The sequence below is a fragment of the Manduca sexta genome, unplaced genomic scaffold (assembly GCF_014839805.1).
Source record: "Manduca sexta isolate Smith_Timp_Sample1 unplaced genomic scaffold, JHU_Msex_v1.0 HiC_scaffold_2069, whole genome shotgun sequence".
Taxonomy (NCBI): Eukaryota; Metazoa; Arthropoda; class Insecta; order Lepidoptera; family Sphingidae; genus Manduca; species Manduca sexta.
The window spans coordinates 1-24542 of record NW_023592996.1 but is presented as its reverse complement, the minus strand read 5'-3'; the positions used below and the strand labels follow the sequence as shown (position 1 = coordinate 24542).

At 42.4% G+C, this 24542-nt stretch overlaps 3 protein-coding genes across 3 annotated transcripts; 1 reads left to right on the top strand and 2 right to left on the bottom strand.

The window, feature by feature from the left end:
* Positions 1-623: 623 nt before the first annotated feature.
* On the bottom strand, positions 624-3234 carry LOC115455135. The gene is made up of 2 exons (XM_030183823.2): positions 3087-3234; positions 624-1718 (listed from the first exon to the last, which is right to left on the bottom strand). Exons 1-2 carry the CDS (start codon positions 3090-3092, stop codon positions 1059-1061), a joined length of 666 nt encoding a protein of 221 aa, XP_030039683.1. The 5' UTR covers positions 3093-3234; the 3' UTR covers positions 624-1058.
* A 3027-nt stretch (positions 3235-6261) lies between these two features.
* Positions 6262-8608, top strand: LOC119191894 (eukaryotic translation initiation factor 3 subunit A-like). Its single transcript, XM_037445752.1, has 4 exons — positions 6262-6273; positions 6880-7140; positions 7200-7364; positions 7415-8608. Exons 1-4 carry the CDS (start codon positions 6262-6264, stop codon positions 8606-8608), a joined length of 1632 nt encoding a protein of 543 aa, XP_037301649.1.
* A 5832-nt stretch (positions 8609-14440) lies between these two features.
* On the bottom strand, positions 14441-22285 carry LOC119191893. Its single transcript, XM_037445751.1, has 3 exons — positions 22043-22285; positions 18073-18238; positions 14441-14839 (listed from the first exon to the last, which is right to left on the bottom strand). The coding sequence occupies exons 1-3, from the start codon at positions 22064-22066 to the stop codon at positions 14556-14558; spliced, it is 474 nt and encodes a 157-aa protein (XP_037301648.1). The 5' UTR covers positions 22067-22285; the 3' UTR covers positions 14441-14555.
* Between the last annotated feature and the right edge of the window lie 2257 nt (positions 22286-24542).

The window sequence follows — 24542 nt, the reverse complement described above, 5'->3', positions numbered from 1 at the left end:
ACAAACGCAATGATATTAATAAGTCTGCTGATGCTTTAGGACAATAGTCATATTTTTGCTGTTACAAGAGTGTTTTTCATAAAAACAATTAAAATTAATATTTATATTGCGAATAAATAATTGAATAGTGCTTTCACAACTAGTTTGTTAATATATAGAAGGACCATAGAATTGGTTGTGGAACGGACTGCTGAGACAAATGTCCGCAGGTTCTAAATCCAAAGGGACATATCTGGCTTTTAAAAAAAAATATGTGTGTATTCTTTGAAAATTATCGCTTGCTCTAACGGTGAAGGAAAACATCGTGAGGAAAGCTGCATACCTGAGAAATGCTCTATAGGAGTTTTGAGGGTGTGTGAAGTCTACCAATCCGCACTAGACCAGCGTGGTGGACTAAAGCCTAATCCCTCTCAGTAGTAGAGGAGGCCCATGCTCAGCAATGGGACAGTATATAATACAGGGCTGATATTATTATATATAAAATAAATATTTTTACCTTGAACATAACAGGAATTATTTAGCTCAAATGAAAAATAATATTCGTAAAGAAGTATTTCTAGTATGGACTGCTTTATTGAGTCGCGTATAAAACAATGAGAAATTTCAACAATCAAGCCTTTACCTTCAAATTCATTACGTCGTAAATGAAACAAAAGAATCAACGTCATCGCTGGTTGGTACTTAATAATTAACAATGTATGAATAAAAAGTTTTTTTTTATACAATTGAATACGGTGGTCGGGAAGTTTTGTTAGCAACAGTACCTTCGTTAGAAATAAACATTGGTTCCATAATGCTTACTAATTATACTTTTAATAATGTTTTACAATACGTGATAATTTTGTTGTTTAGTGGTAGATATGTATAAAAAACGTGGTATCAATTCCGATGGATTCCACGTTGGAGATTTTGTTTTACCGTCAGCACAATGACTACGATAGAAATTGTGAGAAAAAAACAAAACATAATATAATAGATTGAATACAAAGACAACATCGGGAATACATTACCGCACAGGCCCTGAAACCTAGACATTATACATTTTTTACAAACAGTTATTAATTAATCTTTTTAATTGTAACAATGTGACCATTTTTCAATTTCTTCGTTATTTTCATTGGTTTGTTTCTATTAGAATTTGTTGTTATTTCGTGTATAGTATCACTATTTAATTTGTTACCAGATTTAACATCAATATGACCGTAAAATCCATCAGATTCTGGACCAGGCTGTACATCAGCGTACGCCTGTGCTATCTTTTTGATCATAACTTCACTTTTCTTCGATATCGGTTGCCTGTAAACCGCAACAGGACCAAAATTGGGCATGACTTCTATCGTAGGCGCTTTGGGATGCTTCGTTATATCCCTTTTTAGATACGCAAACATCTTTTCATACGGTGTAAGTTCAGAATACGTCAGAGCAGAATATTCTGGTATTATTTCAGCATTTATGAACGGATAATTTAGATTGTACACAACATCTCTTTCCTTGACGATCCTGACAGGTGCTCGCGATGCTATTTTGGTTCTTATTAATTTCTCGTACATTTCGGCGCAGTGATCGGGTAGATGCAGTGGATGCCAGTAAAACGGATCGCATTCGTAGACGTCACGATATCTCTCCTCGAAATCGAAATGATCCATGTATGTCACGCCAGCAATTGATTGTGTGGTTATTTTTATGAGTACCACTTGTACTAAGGCCAGTTGCCATCCCTGGAATATTTTTATTGCTTTTATTATTATCTGACACGTTTATGTGTTTTGCATTTGCCGATTAGTAATGTTTATATTTAATGTTGACCTACGTTAGACTCCCGTCCTGCAAAGGTCGTAAGTCTACGAACTTTTTGCTTCCGTCTCTACCGGAGAAATTAGTAATTAAATCAAACCAACAATTTGTCGATCAAACAAACGACACGAACGAGAATTGCTGCAACTCAATTCGTAAACTGATCAACACTTGATTAATCTCAGTTGCTTCAATTAAATTGATTAATAATTTTCCGGAGTCTGGCGCAAAAGTTGACGTCTGCGCGTCGCCTCACGCGCTTCGTCGCGAACTCAATCAATCTAATAAGCGAAATTGATATTGCCACACGTATAATCCTTTAAAATAAAGCGCGCATAGATTTTAATCTCAGCCATATTCAAAGCTAGTACTTTAACGGCAAAGTTGTTGATGGACCTTAGAAATAAATTGTGTGACTGTTTGCACATGCATTAAATGGCTTTCGTTTCAATGGATAAGTCGGGAATACCTTTGGATGGATTACCTGAATGAGGTGTTAGGCTTGGGACACACACGCCTCTATTTTCGGGGTGGGAGAGAATTTTGTATATATTTATACTAGTGTACTACTAAAGACAGTCATGATGAATCGTGGTCCATCAGCGTGAATCTTATAGGACAGGTCGCCACAAATCTGCAGGATGGTTGATATAGTTCAAGTACGTCTGTCGTTGGTCGAATTTATTTAAACAATAAGAGTTTAGTCAATATTGTTTCAAAAAACTACATTGTCTCCACCATAATGAATTCTTTAAAAGCAGGTATTTGTTTTGTCAGTGTTTGGCGCGCAGGGTTGTGTATCACTGGCTTTAGAAATGTTTTCCTCGGTTCCAGCCGCGTATATTCCATCGAAAGCCTTTGCTCTTTCAAAATTCAAAGGATAGGAGCTATTTAATCTAGTACATACCTTTAGAAACTTTTGGCATCTCTTTGAATGTGACAGATGCATAATTTCTCATATTAAAACTAATGGCTTTTCAATTTATCATTTCATTTACTCTGTTTTATTTAAGACGAGATTGCAATAGATTTTTTTAATACCTTTTATAAGTGAATACGTTTTAAGTCTTTAAAATTGCTTATAAAATGTAAAGGATGTACGACTTGCATAATAACGTCACTACGTTAACAATGCTAGCGTGTGAGGGAAACAGCATGTTGTTCCAAGCGTATCCTTTTGTTTTTATATGGAACATTAATAAATCATCTCCTCATTACGTTTACAAGGTATTTAGCCACTTTTTGCATTAAATAATGTACAAAAATCTTATTTTACTTCATTGGTAACTCACCGTCATATTGCTTCGCTTTACAATTTTTCAATGTCAACATCTTTCATTCGTCTATTATTGGCACCTAATTATCGCATTGTTTATTTTTTATTGTTTCTTGTGACAAGGTTGATTAGCCTTTGTTCGCCACCTGTTCAGTTATGCAATTGGATCGAGAATCGTTTGCGAAGTTCATAAAAAAAGTAAATATTTTTGTCGTTTGTATCCGTCCGGTTTTTTTTTGGTTTTACAGCTAGTTTTATAATGATATATATTATTTTAACGTTGTTTCTTGCTGAGTTTCTTGCATAATAGTCTAATTGAGAATGGAACGGACTGCTGAGACGAAGACCTGTTCAAATATGGTGATTTGGTACTATTAATTTCTGATACTTATTCCTTTATTATTTATTCTAGATAAGGAACTGTGTTGTTGTAAGTTTTGAATCTTTCACATTTTTAATCAGACAGCAATGAGCTCGGCGAGCTGTGGTGCTTAGCTATTCGCAAAACCAAGCATGAGTTTACTCTAGTGTAAGCACATACTTCTGACTTTTCAAACACGTATTGTTTATTCATTATTGTTTGATGTATCAGTGGAGGAAAACATTGCGGGGAGACCTACGTATCTGAGAATTTTCCTAAGTATTTCGATGGTATGTGAAGTCTGCCAACCCACACTCGGCCAGCTTAATGGATTAAGGTCTAACACTGTCGCATTATGAAGAAAACGCGCGATCAGGAGTGGTGATCTAGTAAACATTTATTAAATCTACAACATGTTTCATATTTGGTAGATTATTTTATTTTAAATACAAACCATGTATTATTATTGTTTTGGTTACTGGTAGAATAATGTTACTGTCGCCAAACACAGCATTAGCCAGTTTCAAGGACATCGAAGCTAATTCCTATGTTACGACACTTAGGGCCTGTTTCATAAGTTCCAAATAAATTCATTCGACGGTTCTCGTAGGTAGTACTTATTTTATTACCATTTATTTTGGGAGTATAGATTAGAACGTAACTTTTGCATTTGGGTTGCTTATAAATTTATGTAACTAGAATAATTTAGTCAGAAGTTGTGAAGCAGATCCTTAATATCAAATTCTTCAAGGTCATGATCGCTGCAAACATGCACTTTGTAACTAATGCATGTTTAATGTTTATACTATGTTTTAGGGGGAACAAGACAGGTGAGGTCCGTCATACTATTAAACAAAAAAAATAGACCTTTGACTTATCGAAAATAAATATACAACACGCATTGCAATTTAAGATACAGACTGCCTTGTTTTTTCATCTGTTCAAAAACAAGGCAGTCTGTCCGAGTTGAAAGATAATTGTCTCATTCAAAAAGTTTTATTTTTGAGTATCATATTTACTATTGTAATTGAATAAAACAATGTTATAACTATTTAATATCATGCATTTCTATATTCTCTGTTGTGAGCTTCGGATATCTTAATAATTTTATGATGACAGGTAAGATGATGAGTGGGCCGCGTTCGGCGCTGTCTGAAACAAATATGTGAGCTAAACTTGCATCTGGAACGTTTCAGAAATTCAAGTGAATTGTTTAGTCTGTTGTGTTTGGATTTATGTGTTAGGATTGCATAGCAGGCAAACTTTATAGAGTTACGAAAAGCAGTCAGGTGATGCGGGTTTAAAGTTTTTGTTTACAACCGTGACTTGCATTACCGAGTTACCATTTAAATACCTAGTCTTGCCATAAATATTGTAATAAAGAAAAAAGAAAATTGTTAACTGCAAATAACATTTATTACTTTTACAGTGTGTCAGTTTAATACATAAATATAAAACAATTAAAAATATAAAAAGCTTATTCGAAGTGGTCTCCATTGGCTGCAATACAGTCCTTTAAACGATGAGGCCAGTTATCAATAGAAGCACGCACTCTTTCCATGGGAAAATTCTTCACTGCCAATCGTATAGATTGTTTTAGGGACTCCAAATTATCATGGCGTTTAGAGCAAGCTGTACTCTCTAAAACTGACCACAAATCATAATCCAGCGGATTAAGATCGGGACTAGACGACGGCCAGTCTTCAGCTCTGATGAAGTCCGAAACGTTCGATTCCAACCAAGACTGCGTGGACCGAGCTTTATGACCCGGCGCCGAGTCTTGCTGGAAGGACCATACTTGGTTATTGAACATGGTGATGTTAAGGGGCTTAACTACCTTCTCAAGAATGGTATCTTGATACACTTGTGCCGATGTTTTGATACCTTTTCACAAAAATATGGCTCAGTCACTCCTTCATAGCTAACACCCCACCAAACCATCACTGAAGTCGGATAATGTCCACGTTGCACTCTGTCGACTAATTGGGAAGCTTCCTTAGAGCTTTGAGCATAAATACGGTCATTTTGTTTGTTAAAATGTTGCTCAATTGTAAAAATTTTCTCATCCGTAAACAAAATTTTTCTGTGACCTCCCTTTGCGTACCGCTTCAGTAGTTGTTTCGATTTTACCACCCTATTCTTCTTTAAATTATCAGTTAAGAAATGGCCAGTGCGTCTCTTATAGGCTGCAAGTCCTAAGTCATCTTTTAAAATACGCGACATGGTTCTAGGTGCTATCTTCATTTCCCGAGATAAAATCTTTTGCTTTCGGACAGGATTTCTTCGAATTCTTTCCCTTACTGCTTTGACCACCTTTTTCGTACGAACACTACGTGGACGGCCAGATCTTTTCTGTCACAAACAGAGGAGGTCTCATTGTACCTATTAATAGCCCGGTACACAAACATTTTACTAATACCAAGTGTATGGAGAGTTTTAAAATTGCATTTGGCTCCATACCTACTTTGTGTAATGCTATCACAGCGATTCGGTTCTCTTTATCACCCCACACCATTTTAATATCGCAAAATATTTTACAATGTATTGGCGCCAAAATGAGAAAACACAATGAACAATCGTATAAAAATGACAGATTCGAAATTCAAATGTAATATTTTTTTATAATTAAGTGTAACAGTATTTATGGCCAGACTAAGTAAATGGCTCAATACAAAAAAAATATGTAATTCAGATTCTTTTAAAAGATTAAATTTTTTGTTTTAGGCGTAATCTCTAAATTATTATCTCTAATTATCATCATTTATTTGAATGGTGGTGTAATGCAAATAATAGGTTTGCTTTTGTTTTCCGTCATCTAATTGTCATATTAATGTATCGGCAGGTACTGTTGTATATGGGGTGCTAGGTCAGGAAACCTCCTCGTTGGTGCACCCTGGGCAACGGCGCGTCGATCAGGCTGATCTGCGCGCCGGCGAATATCCTGACAAAGTGCTGGGTGACGGTCGTCGCTTCTTGCGGCGCCCGTCGTGTCTAGTGCAGGGTGATTGGCCCATCTCGGGCGGCCCCGGTTCTGTCCCGGGGTGTCGACGGGCTCGGTGTGCGCTCACCCCGCCCCGAGCAGGCAGTGGGGGACTTTCTCTCCCATTGTCGCCGTCGTAGATCGTAATCCGGTGTGGAGGTCTGTGGATATGTCTCGCGCTTCCGCTGGAACGAGGGTCTTGGCTTAACCGCCCGGACCGCGAGGAAGAAAACCTCTATAAAAAATCACCCCGAATCCCAAGCGGCGGCGCACCGCGAGGGATGCATGGCCGATGGGTAGTTCGGTCTCGAGTGCGACCCCGCCAGAGTACCGGCCGACACTCTGTGCGGGTTACGCTAGGCTTACCCAGGTACAGGGGCTCTGCCTGGGTGGACCACCCTTTCCCCATACTCGTGGGAACAGTTATGGATGATTCACTTTTAAACAACCAACAACACCATTGACGAGGTTGCCTACCCCGGTTCCGTCTGGGAGGCGGAGTTCGTTGGGCGCAAGCCCGCCGATGGTAATGCAGTGCAGGAGAGGAAGGGCGCTAAGCCCATCGAAGTCGTAGTCCGAACAGCCAGGGCTGCAGAAGAGGATTCCGAATCGAGCGGGAGTGTCTCTTCCCTCCGGAGCAGGAGGCTCTGGAGGAGGCATTCCCGTTCGATTGACAGTCTCACGCTCAACACGAGCGATACGGATGAGCCGGCGCCTAAGGCTCTGACAGTCGATGGCAGGGGAGAGGGCGTCCTCCCTTTGCCGGAAAATACGTTGGCCTGAAAAAGGCACAGAAGGAACGCGACAGACTGAAGCGGGAGGAGGCGCGACAGAAGACAGAGGAGGAGATCGAAGAGCGTCTCCGCTTCGTAAAGTCGCCGATGCCTCCAAAGGATAATTCAGATGAAGACCGCCCCGTCCTCATGGAGGACCTTAAAGAGTGCGGGCAAATTGTGCGCGGTATAATTAGAAAATCGGGCAATCGTAAGGGCACGTCTCAAAGGCGCTCAACCGGGTGATAAACATCATCACCCGGTACGTTGAGCAGCCAGAGTCCGCCGCCATAGCCCGCCTAAAGGTAGAGAGACAGAAGGCCCAGGAAGACAGTGCCCGCCTGGAGGCCAGTGTAAAGCGGTTACAGGAGGAGAATGCCTCGCTCCGCCGTCGTCTTGAAAACTTGGAAGCGTCCAACAAGAATATCACCACGACGGAAGAGATGCTGGCCATGGTGGAGGCAAGGGTACAGGCCCAGTTAGAGTCCGCCCTGATGGGGCCAGCACAGCGGCCTCCTTTGGCCCATGAAAGGAGAGTGACAACCGGGGACACACAACTCCCCGTGTCGGGGGGAATAGTAGGCGGTCCTCCCCCGCCGAAGCCGCAGAGGGATAAGGAAAAGGGGAAGGGGAAGAAGACAGCCCAAACAGTCCCATCTATTCCCGATGCTGTGGCCGGGCCGTCCAGCGCGCCTCCACAAGCTGTTGCGGGTCCTTCCACGGCCCCGACCGCGACGGCACCGCCGGGGAAGAAGACAGAACATGAAAGGAAGAAGGCAACACCCAAGCCGAATCCCCAAAAGGGAAGAAAGAAGGACATGCCAGCACAACTCGCTTTGGAGCCCCGTCCGCTGCCGCCGGCCCCTGCGTCCATGGACACGGCCTGGACAGAAGTTGTTAGCAGGAAGAAGAAAGCGAAGACCGGTGCACCAAAACCACCGCGGCAAGCATCGAAGCGCCCCGAGCCGAAACTCCGGCCGCCGAAGTCAGCTGCAGTAGTCATATCGCTGACACCGGCGGCCGTCGAGAAGGGGCTGACATACGCTGAAGTACTGACAGACGCTCAGCGGCGAGTGGACCTCTCTGGCCTACAAATTGATAGGCTCAGGCCGAAGTATGCAGCCACGGGCGCCATGCTCTACGAGGTGCCCGGGGCTGATTCTGAGCAGAAGGCTGATTCCTTCGCCGCAAGGCTCAGGGAGTGCTTTGGGGACTCGGACGTAGTTGTAACCCGGCCCACCAAGTGCTCCGAATTGCGAATTTCAGGACTAGATTTCGCGGCCACCTCCGAGTCAGTAAAGGCGGCCTTATGCAGTGCCGGCGGGTGTGCTGCAGAGGCGGTCAAGGTGGGGGAAGTCCGACCCGATAGATCTGGGATGGGCGCCGTTTGGGCCAAGGTGCCCACCAAAGCAGCCCAAAAATAAAGGCGGGACGGCTCAAAATAGGTTGGGTCATAGCGCGAGTGACCGTCCTTGAGGCGCGGCCCATGCGCTGCTACCGCTGCCTCGAGCAAGGGCACGTACGAGGTGGCTGCGCAGGTTCAACAGATCGCAGTGACCTGTGCTACCGTTGCGGCAAACCGGGCCACAAAGCCCGACAATGTGCGGACAAACTCAACTGCGTCCTGTGCGCCGCAGTTGGCAAGCCCGCCGGGCATCGAATCGGGGAAAGGCGTGTTCTGCCTCCACCCGCAAATCCCAGCGGCGCCCACGCAGGAGACCGGCTGCCGCGGCTGAGGTTCTGTCCCAGCCGCAGGCGGCGAGCCCACCGCAAACAGTGGCAGTGGCCGAGATGGATGTGGAGGAAATCGCCCATCAATAATGGACTTCAAGTTCCTCCAGGCGAACATAAACCACTGCGCCCGCGCCCAGGACCTGTTGTCCCAAAGCTTGGCGCAGTGGTCGGTGCACGTGGCCGTGGTCGCCGAACCGTATTTTGTCCCGCCCGCGATAACTGGGTCGGGGACATCGACGGGTTGGTGACCATCATCACCCAGGGTGCCGCTGGCTCCCCGCCCTTCGCAAAAGTCGAGAAGGGCCAGGGATGCGTCGCGGCTCTGTTGGGGATTTGTGGGTAGTAGGAGTGTATTTTTCCCCAACAGACCCCTGGCCGAGTTCGAATCGTTTCTCGTACGGCTGGGGCCCTGGTTGAGCAGGGCCGACCTCACAAGGTGATCGTCGCCGGTGACTTCAACGCAAAATCCGTTGTCTGGGGTTCGCCGGCGACCGACGCTCGCGGTGAGGTCCTGGAGGAATGGGCAATTTCCGTCGGCTTGGCTGTCCTGAACAGGGGTCGGTGAACACGTGCGTGCGGCACAACGGCGGGTCCATAGTGGATTTGTCGCTTGGGAGCCCCGTCGTCGCACGTCGTGTCCAGGGCTGGAGAGTCCTCGTGGGCGTGGAGACATTGTCGGATCATCGTTATATTAGGTTCGACGTCTCCGCGTCTTCGAGTATCCGGCCCAACAGCGGTGGACCGAGTGCCCCTAACCAGGACGGCCCGCGGTGGGCGTTACGGCGCCTCGATAACGAGGCCCTAGGGCTGGCCGCTCTGGCAGTGTCGTGGCTCCCCGCGCCGGAGGGTCCGGTGCGGGTCGAGCAGGAGGCGGAGTGGTTCCGGGTGGCAATGTCGGATGTTTGCGACGCCGCCATGCCCCGGGCCCTCCGTCATCCTCCGCGGCGGCAGGTGTACTGGTGGTCGGCTGAATTAGCGCAACTGCGCGCGTCTTGCGTGGCTGCGCGCCGTCGATACGCCAGGCATCGCCGTCGCCGTATCAGAAGTAGTACACACGAAGACCAGGAGCGGCAGCTCTACGGCCTCTATAAGGAGGCGAAGAGAGCGCTGCGGGTGGCCGTGCATAGGGCCAAAGGTCGCGGCACGCAGGAGTTTTGGAGACTCTCGACGCGGACCCCGTGGGGGCGCCCCTACTAAATTAGTAATGAATAAGCTTCGTCCAGCGGCGCCCCGCTGTCGCAGAGTCTCCGGCCAGAACTTCTAGCCAACGTCGTCGCGGCCTTGTTCCCGGCCACCGAGGATACCACTCCTCCACCGATGGCGCCACCGAAAGTGGCGTCTTCGTCGTTAGAGTTATCGGCAAGGGATATTCCGGAGGTTTCGCCCGCGGAAATGCGGGCGGCAGTGTTTCGGCTGCGGGGCAAGAACACCGCCCCGGGGCTCGACGGCATCCCCGGGAAAGCCTGGGTGCTAGCTCTCGAGCACTTGGGGCCGCGGCTCCGCAGCCTGTTCTCCGCCTGTATGGTGCAGGGCGTCTTCCCGGCGCGTTGGAAAACCGGGAGGCTCGTCCTGCTGAAGAAGGAGGGGCGACCCGCAGAGTCGCCGTCGGCTTACCGACCCATCGTGTTGCTCGACGAGGTCGCCAAACTCTTCGAGCGCGTAATCCATGCTCGCCTCGTCGAGCACCTCGAGAGGGTCGGTCCAAACTTGGCCGACTGCCAATACGGGTTTCGGTGTGGACGTTCTACCGTCCACGCGATTCTACGGGTCAAGTCGCAGGCGGAGGAGGCAGTGGCCAGGGGTAAAATAGTTATTGCGGTATCCTTAGACATCTCTAATGCGTTTAATTCGCTCCCTGGCCTTGCATCAATGAGGCACTGCGGTACCACGTGGTGCCGCCCTATCTCAGGCGTCTGGTGCACGCGTACCTTTCTGACAGGTACGTGGTTTATCCAGGCGCCGACGGGTGGCACCGGAGAGCGATGTCGTGCGGTGTCCCACAAGGGTCGGTTCTAGGCCCTCTCTTGTGGAACATCGGGTACGACTGGGTGCTCCGTGGTGCCAATCTCCGGGGCGTCGGCGTGACGTGTTATGCGGATGACACGCTGGTTACGGCGACGTCCAAGACCTTCCAGGATGCCGCGATCCTGGCGGCAGTGGGCACCGGCAATGTAGTGAGCCGAATTCGGCGATTAGGTTTGAAGGTGGCCCTCGAAAAGACTGAGGCCATTTGTTTTCACGGGCCTCGGAGAGGGCCGCCGGCCGGTGCTCACATTGTGGTTGAGGGGTGCGGATTCCCATCGGCAAAACCATGAAATATCTGGGTTTGACCTTGGACAGCCGATGGAAATTCTGCGCCCATTTTCAGAGCTTAAAGACAAAGTTGTCTAGGGCAGCAGGCGCTCTTTCTAGCCTGCTGCCCAACCTGGAAGGACCTGGTATCCCTTGCCGAAGGTTGTATCACGGGGTCGTGCGGTCCATGGCACTTTACGGCAGCCCGGTCTGGGCTGACGCCCTGGGGAGGCGTTCTGTCGCTCTCCTGCGGGGCCCGCAGCGGGTCGTTGCGCAGCGGGCCATACGGGCGTATCGCACGGTCTCGTACGAGGCGGCTTGTGTTTTGGCCGGATTCCTGCCCTGGGATCTGGACGCCAAATCTCTCTCTGACGCTTTTCACTGGAGGGAGGAGGCGTTCAGTAGCGGGCAGCGTCCGGCCCCGAAGGAGGTAGAGGCCAAGAGGGCCTCCTTACGGCGAGCCGCCGTGGAGGAGTGGCGTCTCAGGCTGGAGGCCCCGTCAGCAGGGCTTCGGGCCGTCGCGGCAGTGCGTCCTGTCTTTGCACAGTGGCTGGACAGGCGCCACGGCGCGGCGACATTTCTCGCCTGACGCAGGTGCTCACCGGGCATGGTTGCTTCGGTGAGTACCTGTGTGAAATAGTACGAAAGGAAGCAAGCGCCGTGTGTCACCATTGTGACAACTGCCCGCAGGATACGGCCCAACACACGTTGGAGTCCTGCCCAGCTTGGGACGACGAGCGCAGCGCTCTCGTTTCAGTCGTCGGAGGAGATCTCGTTGCCGGCCGTGGTCGCTTCCATGGTCGGCAGTCAGGAGGCCTGGCGTGCGGTGGCCCACTTCTGCGAGGTGGTCCTCTCGCAGAAGGAGAGTGCCGAGAGGGATCGAGAGAGGGAGGATCCCTCCCGCCGTCAGAGGAGACGAAGGAGGCGCCGGGTAGACGACTGACCGGCGTCTCCCGCCCTGTGGAATGGGGGCGTTTGAAGAATTCCACCACGGTATCCCCTGCCTGTCGTAAGAGGCGACTAATAGGGGCCACGAAGGGGTCGTCGGCGGGCAGCAGGGGCTGTCCGCCCTAGTGCATTTTGTGCATCCTTGCACATTTTCGGTTGACCCCGGGATGGACGGCAGTGTGTAGTTGGCCTCATGCTGCCGTAGACGCCGAGGGCGTCCTTCGGTGCGTTGGGGCTTCTGAGCCCCCCCCCATAGGAGACGGGCCGCAAGGCGGCACCGCGCAGGGCGGCTGCGGACGAATACTTAGACACTTCCGTCAGAGGAAGCCCGCAGCCGTCCCTAATGCGCCGAAGAGGGCCACCGCGGAGTTTTAGCTGGTAGGCCGTGCATAGGTTAATTGTACTCGGGTTAGGGACTCGGCCCGGCGGTCGCCCGAAGGTCGTCATCAAATCCGGGCGGCTCAACGCCGGGCCGTAAGGCACGGTTACCCCAGCATAACCGCTCAGTCGCCCCCCACGAAGGCTGGGCGGTAGTAATAAGGGACTTTCTCCGCGAAAAAAAAAAAAAAAAAAATAAAGGTACTGTTGTATATAGGGCTCCCCATTTTAGTTGACTCAGGAGTAAAACCCAGATACTTCCAAATTACCTTTTATTGTATATATCATTTTGCACAAACAATCGCCGTAGATGTTTATGTTATCAGAATTTCAATGTAAATCTATAAATTTTGCATATAAAATGTTTTACTATCACTTATATTATTTCGTGGACGCAAATACTTACACGGAAGCATTCGTAAACGGATTTATAGAAGCATCCCGGTTATAAGTATTTGATGAATAATTCCTTTTAGTGGAACTTATACTTTTCAAACTTGGTTCTCGAAGTCTGGTTTTAGAATGCAGGCGACATAACTACACGAAGTATTTAGGAAGGACTTCTCGACCGTATCGAGCTGTGAAGTAAGTAATGCTCGTAGTTGTTAGCGTGGTGTCTCTATTTCTTGCATATAAATAGTCGATAGTGTCGATAAAAGAAATTTGTTCACCCGATGCACGTTAATAGTTGACTACCTAGATCGTTGAAGTGTTGGAAAAAGCTCTAAAATCATCTTCATCATCATCATCAGCCGGGAATCGTCCACTGCTGGACATAGGCCTCCGCCATTGAGCGCTACAGGGACCGGTTCTGGGGCGCCCTCTCACCCATCGGACTCCTTGCATTATTTACTCAGAAATGGTAACTATAACTAATCTTTCTGTATTATATTCCATAATTACTAAAATTTGCAGTAATTTCTGTACACACGATCGCCGGCAATTCGTGAGCATTCTATAAGAATTTACTGTTTTGTCCTCTTTAAAAACTCTCGAAATAATACCGAGATACTGTCACTGACCATGCCAACTTTAAATCCAATGCGTCAATGCGCTAAAATACAGAATCGCGTCATTGCTACGTTTAAAGAAACATTAACGCATTACTATCGCATAAAATAGTTTTAATGAATGACAACATTTATAATCATATATTTCATCTCACACTTACATGTACAACTTCCATTGATATTTGCTGGATTATAATTTTCGCAAGAAAAATATTGAAAACTTGCCAAAACGAGCAGAAAAGACAAATACATTCTCTGTTACGCGCTATATTTATTACCTTACAGTGAAATGTAATAAAACCGCAATTCACTCATTTTATTGCCACTGTTAAGCTAGGTTCAAAAATACATTTTATTTTACTTTGGGTTTGGTGTTACATTCTATATATAACCTTATCTGGGTTTGGATTTGTAGTTCCGGTCATTTGTGTTCGAATGTGGCTCAAACGAGGTGAGGTCACGGTGTTACATTAAACCGACGTTAATAAGAATGATATGGGACCCAAGAACATATTATTGATGTTCGATTATCATTTTTTGCATTTAAAGTGATAGTTTGTTAATAAGATTGTACGGCTAACTCTTTGTCCGGTTTGATGTAATTCATTTCTGCATGTTTTATGCTTAAGGGTCTGCATAAATGCTGTTAACTTATTGCGAATTATACAGCAACTGTTAATTATAATGCACTTTAATCATTATCGGCATCAAAATTAGATCGTCTGCACCTTAGACACCGAATATTAACTACTTCGTGGTTCTCTTCAAATCATCCAAAATTTTCCACAAACACACACACACACATATATAGAGGGCGAGCTTATCGCTATATCGGGCACAAGTCCAGATTCTAGGCTGATAGTGAAAAAACCAATATCAATTTTCCTGACCTGGGATTCGAACCCAAGACCTCACAGTGCTGGTTGTACGAACCACGATGCAACTACGCTACCAAGGGCAGCAAAATTATTCCCTCAGGTAGTAAAAATATTATACGAATAAAAAATATTTATTTATCCGAAAGCAGTTTTTTCTTCAGCCGATCTGTTACTTCGTCAAATTTCTTATTAGTAATAAACGTAGGCATCAACATGCTTCTGGGAGGACAACAGCACTCCTGGTCATCATTCTGCCTCCTACTTCTTATGTTTCCTATCTTTGGTGCTTCTGTTGTACTTCTTTGCGCATCCTTAATATACTTCTTTAGTTCTTCAAGTTTGTCATCGTTTAATACACCTTGAATTTTTAGAAAATCTGGCATGTCCTCGTTGATTTTATATTCAACGACGCATTCTGGAAATATTAGAAATATGAAAGTTTCTGCAAATGTTTAAAAGTTTGTTAGAATTAAATGCCAAAATTAAATATACAGACTGTGTCCAGGATTTGGATATTCACTACTTATTATTCTAGAAAAATGAGCACTTAGTAAGTGTTTCGAAAAAAAATCACTCAGGCAAAACGAGCACACACTAGTAAATAATGAAAACAGACAAATAAAAGAAAGTTCTGTCATCACCTTGCAGTGATTCATCAATCGACATCGTTTATGAAATACATTCGAGTGCCAACGGTGCGGTAATATGCTGTTGAAATCATAATGTACATCTAAACATCTTTGGCAAACATCATGGGAATAAACATTTCTAAACGTCGATTTAATTAATCAATGTTTTGCATCTTCAATGGGGCAAATCATTTTAATATTACTGTATGTTTTTTGGAATACCAAGTGGACCAAAAAGTTTTGTTATGTGTAATTTAATTCACGTGTCACTATTATTTAAAATGGAATATTTAATATTTTATTATAATATATATCTGACTGATAAACGAGGTCATTAATAAAAACTTGTGTGAATTGTCGATTCACTCCATAATGACACAACACTTTTTTCGCGGAGAATAACAATATAGCTACCACCACTGGGGTGGATTAGAATGCTGAAATCGGTTGCACTGGTATTACAGTCCAAGCGGCAAAACAATGGTATATGTATCCAACTAACAATAAATTGATAAGTAAGTCCAAAATAGTTAAAAACTGCAAAGCGAACTAGTATCACGTAAAAGCATGACTAACATTCAGCCAATGAGAAACTCGACGCATAAAATACAAATAAGTGGAAGCAGGAATATTAATACATACCGTTTTAATGTTTGGTGCAGTTTACACCATTTGAAGGGAAGGTAGAAGTTTAAACAAAGCCGAACCGTACGTCTAGAATGTAGAATTAGAACGTTTCTGAATGATTAAAAATAGTTCATAGTTTCTAATACATGTAGATATCATGTTAAAGTTTTAGTTTGTTACTTTGGTATGAAACAATTTATATTAAATATGTCATTTGTTTATGTTTTGATCTGAGTTGGCTGCTCTGGATTGGAATAATGCCCGAATTATCGAATATGATACACTAAGATTACAAACAAATGTGTAAGTTTGTTAGGAATTGGCGACGCAACAGGCATTAACAACTCTCATAAAATTCTAGAAATCTATTCTTCCCCCGAATGATGTGGGCAATACTTTATTTTAATTTGATTTAAGGGCGCACAACTGGCACCAAATTATATATTAATAAAATGTAGCATTTAAATATGACTGCCTTTTACGAGCAGATTTAGGCTAATATCGGTGTTAAGTCGACATTAAATCAATCACCGACAAAAAACAGCCGTCTGCGTTCGCCTTTATTCGGTACAAAGGCTTTCAATATGGATGAAGTCTGCGGTTAGCATGAGCTTCACATATGAAGTATTAAATACTTGCAGCGCAAACTTTTTTAATGTTTAACAAATGGATGGACATGTACATTTGTGTGGAGCTGGAATTTCGAATTTAAATTAATTTCTGTTGCATTTGCGTTTAATGTTTTAGTTGTAGTTTTATATAAATGAGTAAGTATATAGTATTTCTAGGAACACTACTGACTGTTACTTGGAGTGCTTATTTATTCGCTCTCATACTATATATGTAATTGGTATAATAAAATAGTCTACCAATTCGAATTTCAGTGGCGTAGAGTATGTGTTTACCGACCGGAGTTGGCCGAAAATATGGTGCCCTTAGTAGCCTAGGGAGCGAAAAAATACGTTTTCTACAAAACTAACAACACTTTGGTTTAGCTACCAGTGGCGAAGACCAAATAATCCGATTCCTACCGCCTTCCCATTCATAATTAATGTGAACTACCGACGCTTTATTAACTCTTCAGTTACCGATCCTTATGGAAAAGGCTTAAAACATAACTTAAATTATACAAGCTACAAATGATTCCCTATGCATATTGACCTTACCTTGAATGATTCGTGAGTTTTGTGGCTATTGAAATTTAAAAACATCCAAGTTTCATTGAGATTTATATTTACATTTTCATGAGAGAACCTGCTCAAAAGCTTGTACAAGCTCGTTAAACAGTTAATTAGAACCCAAAAGACCAATTGCTATTCCCTAGGACACACAGAGCGTATTGATTTTAACAATAACTTCGAATTAAAAGTAATGTATAACGGAACGTGTTGGAATCCAACAAACAGCGTCTTACGGCGTCACATCTGTTATGACAATTTATTTAAGCAAACAGAATTATAATATACGTGTATATTATAAATCTGTTAAATTAACAAAAAGTAAACTGTTTAATTACGAAAACTATATGAATTTATCGAACAAAAATGGAAGTTGGTTTCATAAAAGCAGAATCCCGAACTCCCGAACATTGGTGGCATTGTTAGGACTATTTGATGTTGATGTATTGTTTTAATTCAAAAAATATTTCAGAAATAAAACTTATGCATCTATGAAGGCCAGTGGCAAACAAATATGGACAGTGACATATATGATGTCACTGGGCATGTCCTACATCTCGGAACAATAACTAAAGCTTCTACATCCACTGGTGGTAGGTCTCTCATATGTGAGAGTCCGCCTGGGTAGGTACCACCGCAATTATTGTTTTTGCCGCCAGGCAGCAGTGTGTAGTCATTGTGTTCCGCTTTGAAGGACATTGTAGCCCGTGTAACTACTGGACATAATGAGACTTAACATTTCAAGTGTCAGGATGGCGAGCGCGGTCGAATACCAAACAATACTTTGTAATTCAAGGTATTGGATGGTGTTTCTATTGTTTATGGGTGTTCGTGCCGCTCACCATCAGGCCAACGGCAAGCTAGTCTCGTCACTAAAAGAAATAAAAAATCCTTAGACTACACTCATTTTTGTATCAAAGTTTAGGCTGTCAGTTTAAAACCCTCTTTATTTCTTTATATAATTCCTCTTGACCAATGTTACATTAAATTTATTAAAAATAAAAGCGAACAATAAAAATATTGCATCTCTCCTTTTACGATAAAATATTTAAATTAGTTTTAACATTTCAAAAAGACAAGAATTTGTTAGTACAGTTCAGTGTCGTACCAAAGAATATTATCAAATCTGCAATATGTTGATGATAATATAATGCTATGGCCTAATAGACCATGAGAACATCTCGAAAATACCCTACCAAGTCCAGATACTTTACCTTTGCTAGGCGGACATTGGCATTGCAGATCGGGCGACTTCACCAGCATGTCTTGATGTCTTCTGAAGAAGTACTCGATCGGCGCCTGAGGTACGGCCCAGGACCAACCGTCCCATGGCATGCTGGCCAGGACAGCCTGAAGGAGTGCCAACAATACCGAAAGCATCTGCCAAAAAGGTCTTCTATGTCATATTAATAATTTATTAGCGGGAAGTGCTCGCTTTGTTTCTAAGACAGCTATTGTTTGCGCGGCTTATTATTATAAATGTAACATATTGCGACGCCAAATGTTTCGGCATTGATTAATTTTGTTTTTCTTACTCCAAAGTCAAGGCGGAGGTTAGAGATGGGAGGAAAAATATAGAAAATAAAATGTATTGTAGTGCCCGACCTGTGAAGCGAATTTAGAAACGACTTACATCAGATATTTGTAACATTGGACCAGTTTGGGGATGAGGTGGGACTGTGGATAAGAAGCCCAGATCGTAAAGAAAAAAAAATGTTCCGCTCGATATCGCGAAACAGGGTCTTAACAACCTATATTTATATCTTCTGCTGGTGCTATATAACCGTTTAATGTCGTTCATTGTCGCATTAATCAGTACGTTGGACGTGTAGCCACAATTTAACGAAATAATTTGATTATTACATTAACTGTTTGGTATTAAAGTTAATATAACATAACATTAATGCTACTGGTGGTATGTCTCTCATATACGAAAGTCCGCCTGGGTAGGTACCACCACAATGTCTATTTCTGGCGCCATGCAGCAGTGTGTAGTCACTGTTGTGTTCTGGTTTGAAGGAAATTATAGCCAGTGTAAGTTTACATACTGGACATAGCTTTAACATGTCATATTTCAGGATGGCGAGTGCAGTGGAATACAAAACAATACTTTGTAATTAAAGGTGTTGGATGGTGTTTCTATTGTTTATGGGCGTTCGTATCGCTTATCATCTGGTGTACGGCAAGCTCGTCTCATAATTCAAAGCAATAAAAAAATATATAACAGTGTTTTACACCTAAAATGTAGTTTAATTACTGACGTAACCTTAGTATCTCGACAACGTATATATTATATGTTATAATTTTATGTCATTTGAATTACTCATTCACTAATGACATATCATTTAGGGAGGTAACTGAGTTTAATTTGAAACAGGTGTACGACTCAGTAATATCTTTCTATATGACTATTAACATTGTAGTCATTATCAAATCAACAATACACATTAGGCCACGTAATGCTTTGTAATGCAAAGGGTATTCGTATTATAAATTGCCTTTTAGAATACGCTTAGAATCCTGTATAAAAAAATCCGCGATAGCCTAGTTGGTTGGAACGGACTACCGAGACGAATGTCCGCAGGTTCAAATCCCAAGGGCACACACCTCTGACTTTTCTAAAAAAATATGTGTATTCTTTGTGAATCATCGCTTGCTTTAACGGTAAAGGAAAACATCGTGAGGAAATCTGCATTCCTGAGAAATTCTCTATTAAGAATCTTCGAGGGTGTGTGAAGTCTACCCACCCGCACTAGGCCAGCGTGGTGGACTAAGGCCTATTACCTCTCAGTAATCAGTAAGGCCCGTGCCCAACAGTGGGACAGTATGTAATACAGGGCTGATATTATTATTATTATTAGTATTCTGTGTATTCTGTGAGCCATCCTGATATTCGGACAGTAAACAAAACTAGTTACCGACCACAGTTAGCGTTATTAAATCCACGTAGGTAATATTTGGATATTTTCAATGTTTACTCTATCTGTCCCCATAGATTTCAGTTTAAGCCGGGAAATGCAATTAATATTTCCCTACGCGTCTACGTGCATCGATCTACACATCGGTGTGGTAGTCGGTTATAAGCTATTCGTTGCAAAGCAGGATTTATATTAATGAAACGAAAAATGAACGTAGTTTTTGGTTAAATGAATCTCTGGAACTGCTTCAATTTTGATTATTATTTCAATAAAAAGAAAATATTGAGTGTTACAGGCTTTTAATGAGATCAGAAGCATTTTAGATATAACATATTAAATAATTAAAATGATGGGTTATGTTCAGGTTTTTATTGTAACATAAATATTAAGTTATATAAAATCACAATATAGATATTGTTAAAAAGCAATGACTAATATAGTTATGATTCCATTTTTCACGCCAGAATATAATATTTCTTTTATAAGGAAATATACCTTTGTATGACTTCGTTAAACTAAATCTAAAATTTTCTTAGTCTCGGGCCGGCGGTGTAACTTTCTTTCTACAGTTTCTAGGAACTACTTCAGGGCATCTAGTGCTTGTTGCATCTGTTTCTGACATAGATTTTTCTGTATCTTTGTTAGTCGCGCAAAGGGTGAAGGGATATTTCGTCGTCTTTCGTTTAAACGGTGCATTAGGTCTCATATAATGTACTTTGCTAAAGTCTCTAGGATACAAACTCTTGTAACTCTGCCTACCCTTCATGCCAATGTACAGAGGAAACGCCATAGCGAAGTTACTGTTATCTTTGCAACCACCTTCACATAATCTGTAAGGTGCCGTGAATATCAAGTACTCTGGCCTCGGGGTGACCTCTAAAACAAGTAATTGACCATTAAATTGTTTGGCTATTGAGTTCCTCGTTCCTATAGGGTTGTCGAAGTGAAGAAGATGTTAGACAGGCCAGCATAATTATAGCTGCAGATTTAACGTTATTCTACAACTTTCTAGGGCTGCAATTTGGTAGAGCGATTGTTTCTGTCTGAGAAGTTCACCGAAAACTGATAAGCTATAATCAAATAGCTAAGGATCTGGACTTCCTTATCTTTCTTCTCCCACCGTGTGTCACAGAAAATTATTATTAATTTGCACATGACAGAGAAGTCACTTTGCTGTGGCAGGGTTGTTAGTAAGAAACTAGCAGCCCGCTCGATTGATGAAAAGTAATCCTTCAAAGCTCACACCACTCGAACTTTGCATTACGAAGTATCGCCTTGATCACACCAACAAACTTAAATGTTTTTATGATTCTTTACTGATAACCCTGTCAACAATATCCTTCCAATTAATAATTCCACAGCACTTGTGTGTTAAGAATAGATATTACGATGGTAGCTACCCAATCGTTATCTTATACACCGGAAACCGACCCACGACCATTTTCAATAAATGATCCCAATCTTAATCTTCCCATTGATTCTGAGAATGAACAAAATAAAATACTCATTTTAAAACGTTAAAAAACTTTGTTCTGATTGGTAAATTCTTACGATTTCTGAAAAAGTAATTGGGATAATTTATTCAATATCGGTTAAAAAAATAAAATAAAGTTGATTGCCGCTAAACCACCTGCTTTTGAATAATTAATGTATTTAGGTTAAGATTGACAATAAAGTTTGTAAGAAGGGAGCGAGGGATAATTAATTATAAAGCATTAGATCGCGCGGTCTTCCATAGTTTATATTGATCAGATGTACTCGGTAAGGGTAAGCGCACACTACGTAATACGGCATTTGAAGACGGCAGAATCTTTTAGTAAAAAAGTGTTTGCGTGAATAGTGGGTCACCTCCAAAAATTTTGTGTAATGAGCGTGAAGTCATAACTACAATAATGTATTTGGTAATGCCTGCGGTCGCTTCAATTTTAGTTCCCATATCTCCTCCTTAAAGGTTGGCAATGAACTCGCAGTTCTTCAGGAGTAACGCATGGAGTACCTGTCTAAAAAAATTTATTACCTTCCACTAAATATAATATTTATTTTTATTATTTATATATCGGAGCAAACGTCGATGTGCGCTGGCCCTTACAAGACACGTTTGTTAATAATATACTCACTGTCTCCGCGAACGATTTTTAACAAATTCTTCTCCGTCGGTAAGTCCCAGATCGATATCCACAGCTGTTGAGTTATTTTGTTTAGTGTCCGCTAATATAAATGGAAATGAACTAAAAACAATGAATATATTTAAATGCACAAACTTTACCATTGTTCTGTGTTCCGTGAACATTTTAATTCACTTTTAACATTAAACGAGGACTGGCTTGACCAAGTTTTTGATTTATACGTGCCGAGTAAATTTCACGCTTTGTTTACTTTATATGGTTTCGAAACAATTACTTTATGTGGAAAATGTGATAAAAAAGCCATTGGGAACTCGTTTTGATATGAGCGTGATATTCAATTCAATTCAATTTTTAGATTGTGGCTCCATCGATGGCATACGATGATTTTGCCAATGTCAAAGTTGAAAGTAGGAAAAGTTACGGTAAATTTTATGGGTCTAATATTATCTATGACTGTTGAGCGGTAAATAAAGCAATGGCATTACAAAATAATCGAAAACACATTATACATAAATTCAGTATAGAGCGTGATATAGATCCATCATGTCGGTGACGTTTGCCGTCAAATGCCTTGCGGACATCGTGGAATATTTATGCTCATCAATTTACAAAGGCCGAGACGAAACTATTTCCAATGAAAGAGTTCCGCAATTGTTTCACGATGTATAAATAGTGGTACTGGGCCCGAAGGTTAATAATATATCTTGGCTTGGGGCACTCGTGTTTTCTCCTTTGTACAAAAGATTGTGCAATTCCAAGAATCATTTCCTACTGTTTATTTGTACGAACTGGCAATGTTTCATACAGAATTCATCAGTTTATGTAATTAGTGTGTATTTTGATGTAGTGCAGATGCTGTTTAACAGATTATAGCTGGAGTCGTAACGCGCACTGTTTTTGGATGTTTTATAATGTGCTAAGAGCGTAATGGATTCAAGAATGCTTTTGTCGCCAATCTTCCTTTTTAACTATCGTAATGGAATAATTCATTATTGTATTTGGATTTAGGAAAAGTTGCTTTTCTGAACAATTACAGTTACTTCGACGCTGTTAAGTAAGAGATCATGATGGCTTTTCTTAACTAATGAGTTAATTTTAAATATTTGATCGTGTTTGTTATTTATGTACAATTGGCTTTCTTTGGAGGACGAAATGAGAAGTCGTTATGATATTATATTTTACACACGCACAAACATATTCGCGCCTTTATTCACCGAAGGGGTAGGCAGAGCCGGTACTGGTGCACAACTTTCCTTCCGTCCTAAGTGTAATAGGGGGAAGCCTATCGCCATATCGAGGACAAATTCCAGAGTCCAATATCACTGCCCGACCGGGGATCGAACGAGAGTCAGCACTGCAATCGTACCGTTATACAACTACGCTGCCCAGACAGTCATTATATTTTACTTTAAGGCATAATATTATATTTTAATCCTTCGCAATTTACAGAGCTTCTGTTAGATTTTGTAAAACTACACCTAGTTAGTTTGTGCGTGGTTTTGGCAAGTCGAACCGCGAGCAACAGCGTGTGATGAATGTCATGTACGTTTCAGAATTCTCTAATGCTATTAAATATTGACGAAATAAGCCGTATTAGTTGCATTACTCGGCTAATTATATAGGAATTCGCGACGATACTTTGTGGCAATATTAACGTTGATAATAATATTGTTTTGAAATATCAATTAAGGATGGAGCGGAAAATAGTTTTAGAAATACCAATTAAGTGTTGACGGAAAAATATTTTGAATGATATTGATTTGCAATAGTTTTGTTGCCGTTTCCGCCCGAGTTTACTTTCGAATCAAATCATACCCTGACGGAAGTTACTTGAGTGCGGAGGTTAGCGTGTACAAAAAAAAATAATTTTCATACTAAATCAAGTATACAATAAATTTCATTTCTGTTTTTTCTCATCGATTTTTCAAAATTATCCTGTGATACAAACCTTGTCCTGATAATTAGAGCGCAACATAGGAAATCATTCAGGCCGGTCGAGACATTCTCATGATGCTCTTGCATGGATCAGGTAACTCATTTTTATTCATAATATAAATTTACCTCAAAATCCACGTGCATTAAAACTGATACAATCCAAGCTCGCTGTGAAGTATGCTGTAAAATTGTTTACTTTCTATTAAAATTACCAGACATCCGCGAAGTTGAAGCCTTGATGTTTTGACGTGTATGCCAAAACTGAGACGTACCCAGATCAATCGAAGTGGGCAAATATTTCAATGGGGGATAGATTGAATATTTCAAATAGTCAGTCCCAAGAATGCAACACGAATATAAGCAAAATTATTTAATTGAATTTAGTGGGGGTCTGTTGCCCACCTCTACCCTCCTTAGGCGTTTTCCTGCTTTTTCGTGGTACGTCCCTGTTCACGCCTATCACACGTCACTCATGTCTACTGCGGGTTTGTGTAAAACTCTGAAATACCTGAGGCGTTGTTGTTAGTTAAGGACCATCCATGAAAGATGGCATACTTAGAGGTGGGTCTGGCATTCGTGTTACAATGCAGGGACATAAGTCAGAAGTCGTGATGAATATAAGTAATAAAACTGAATTTCGAAAGTAGTTAACATTAAAATTTTACCAAGTTTATCATTATTATAAGATGGTACTAAGTTGCAAAA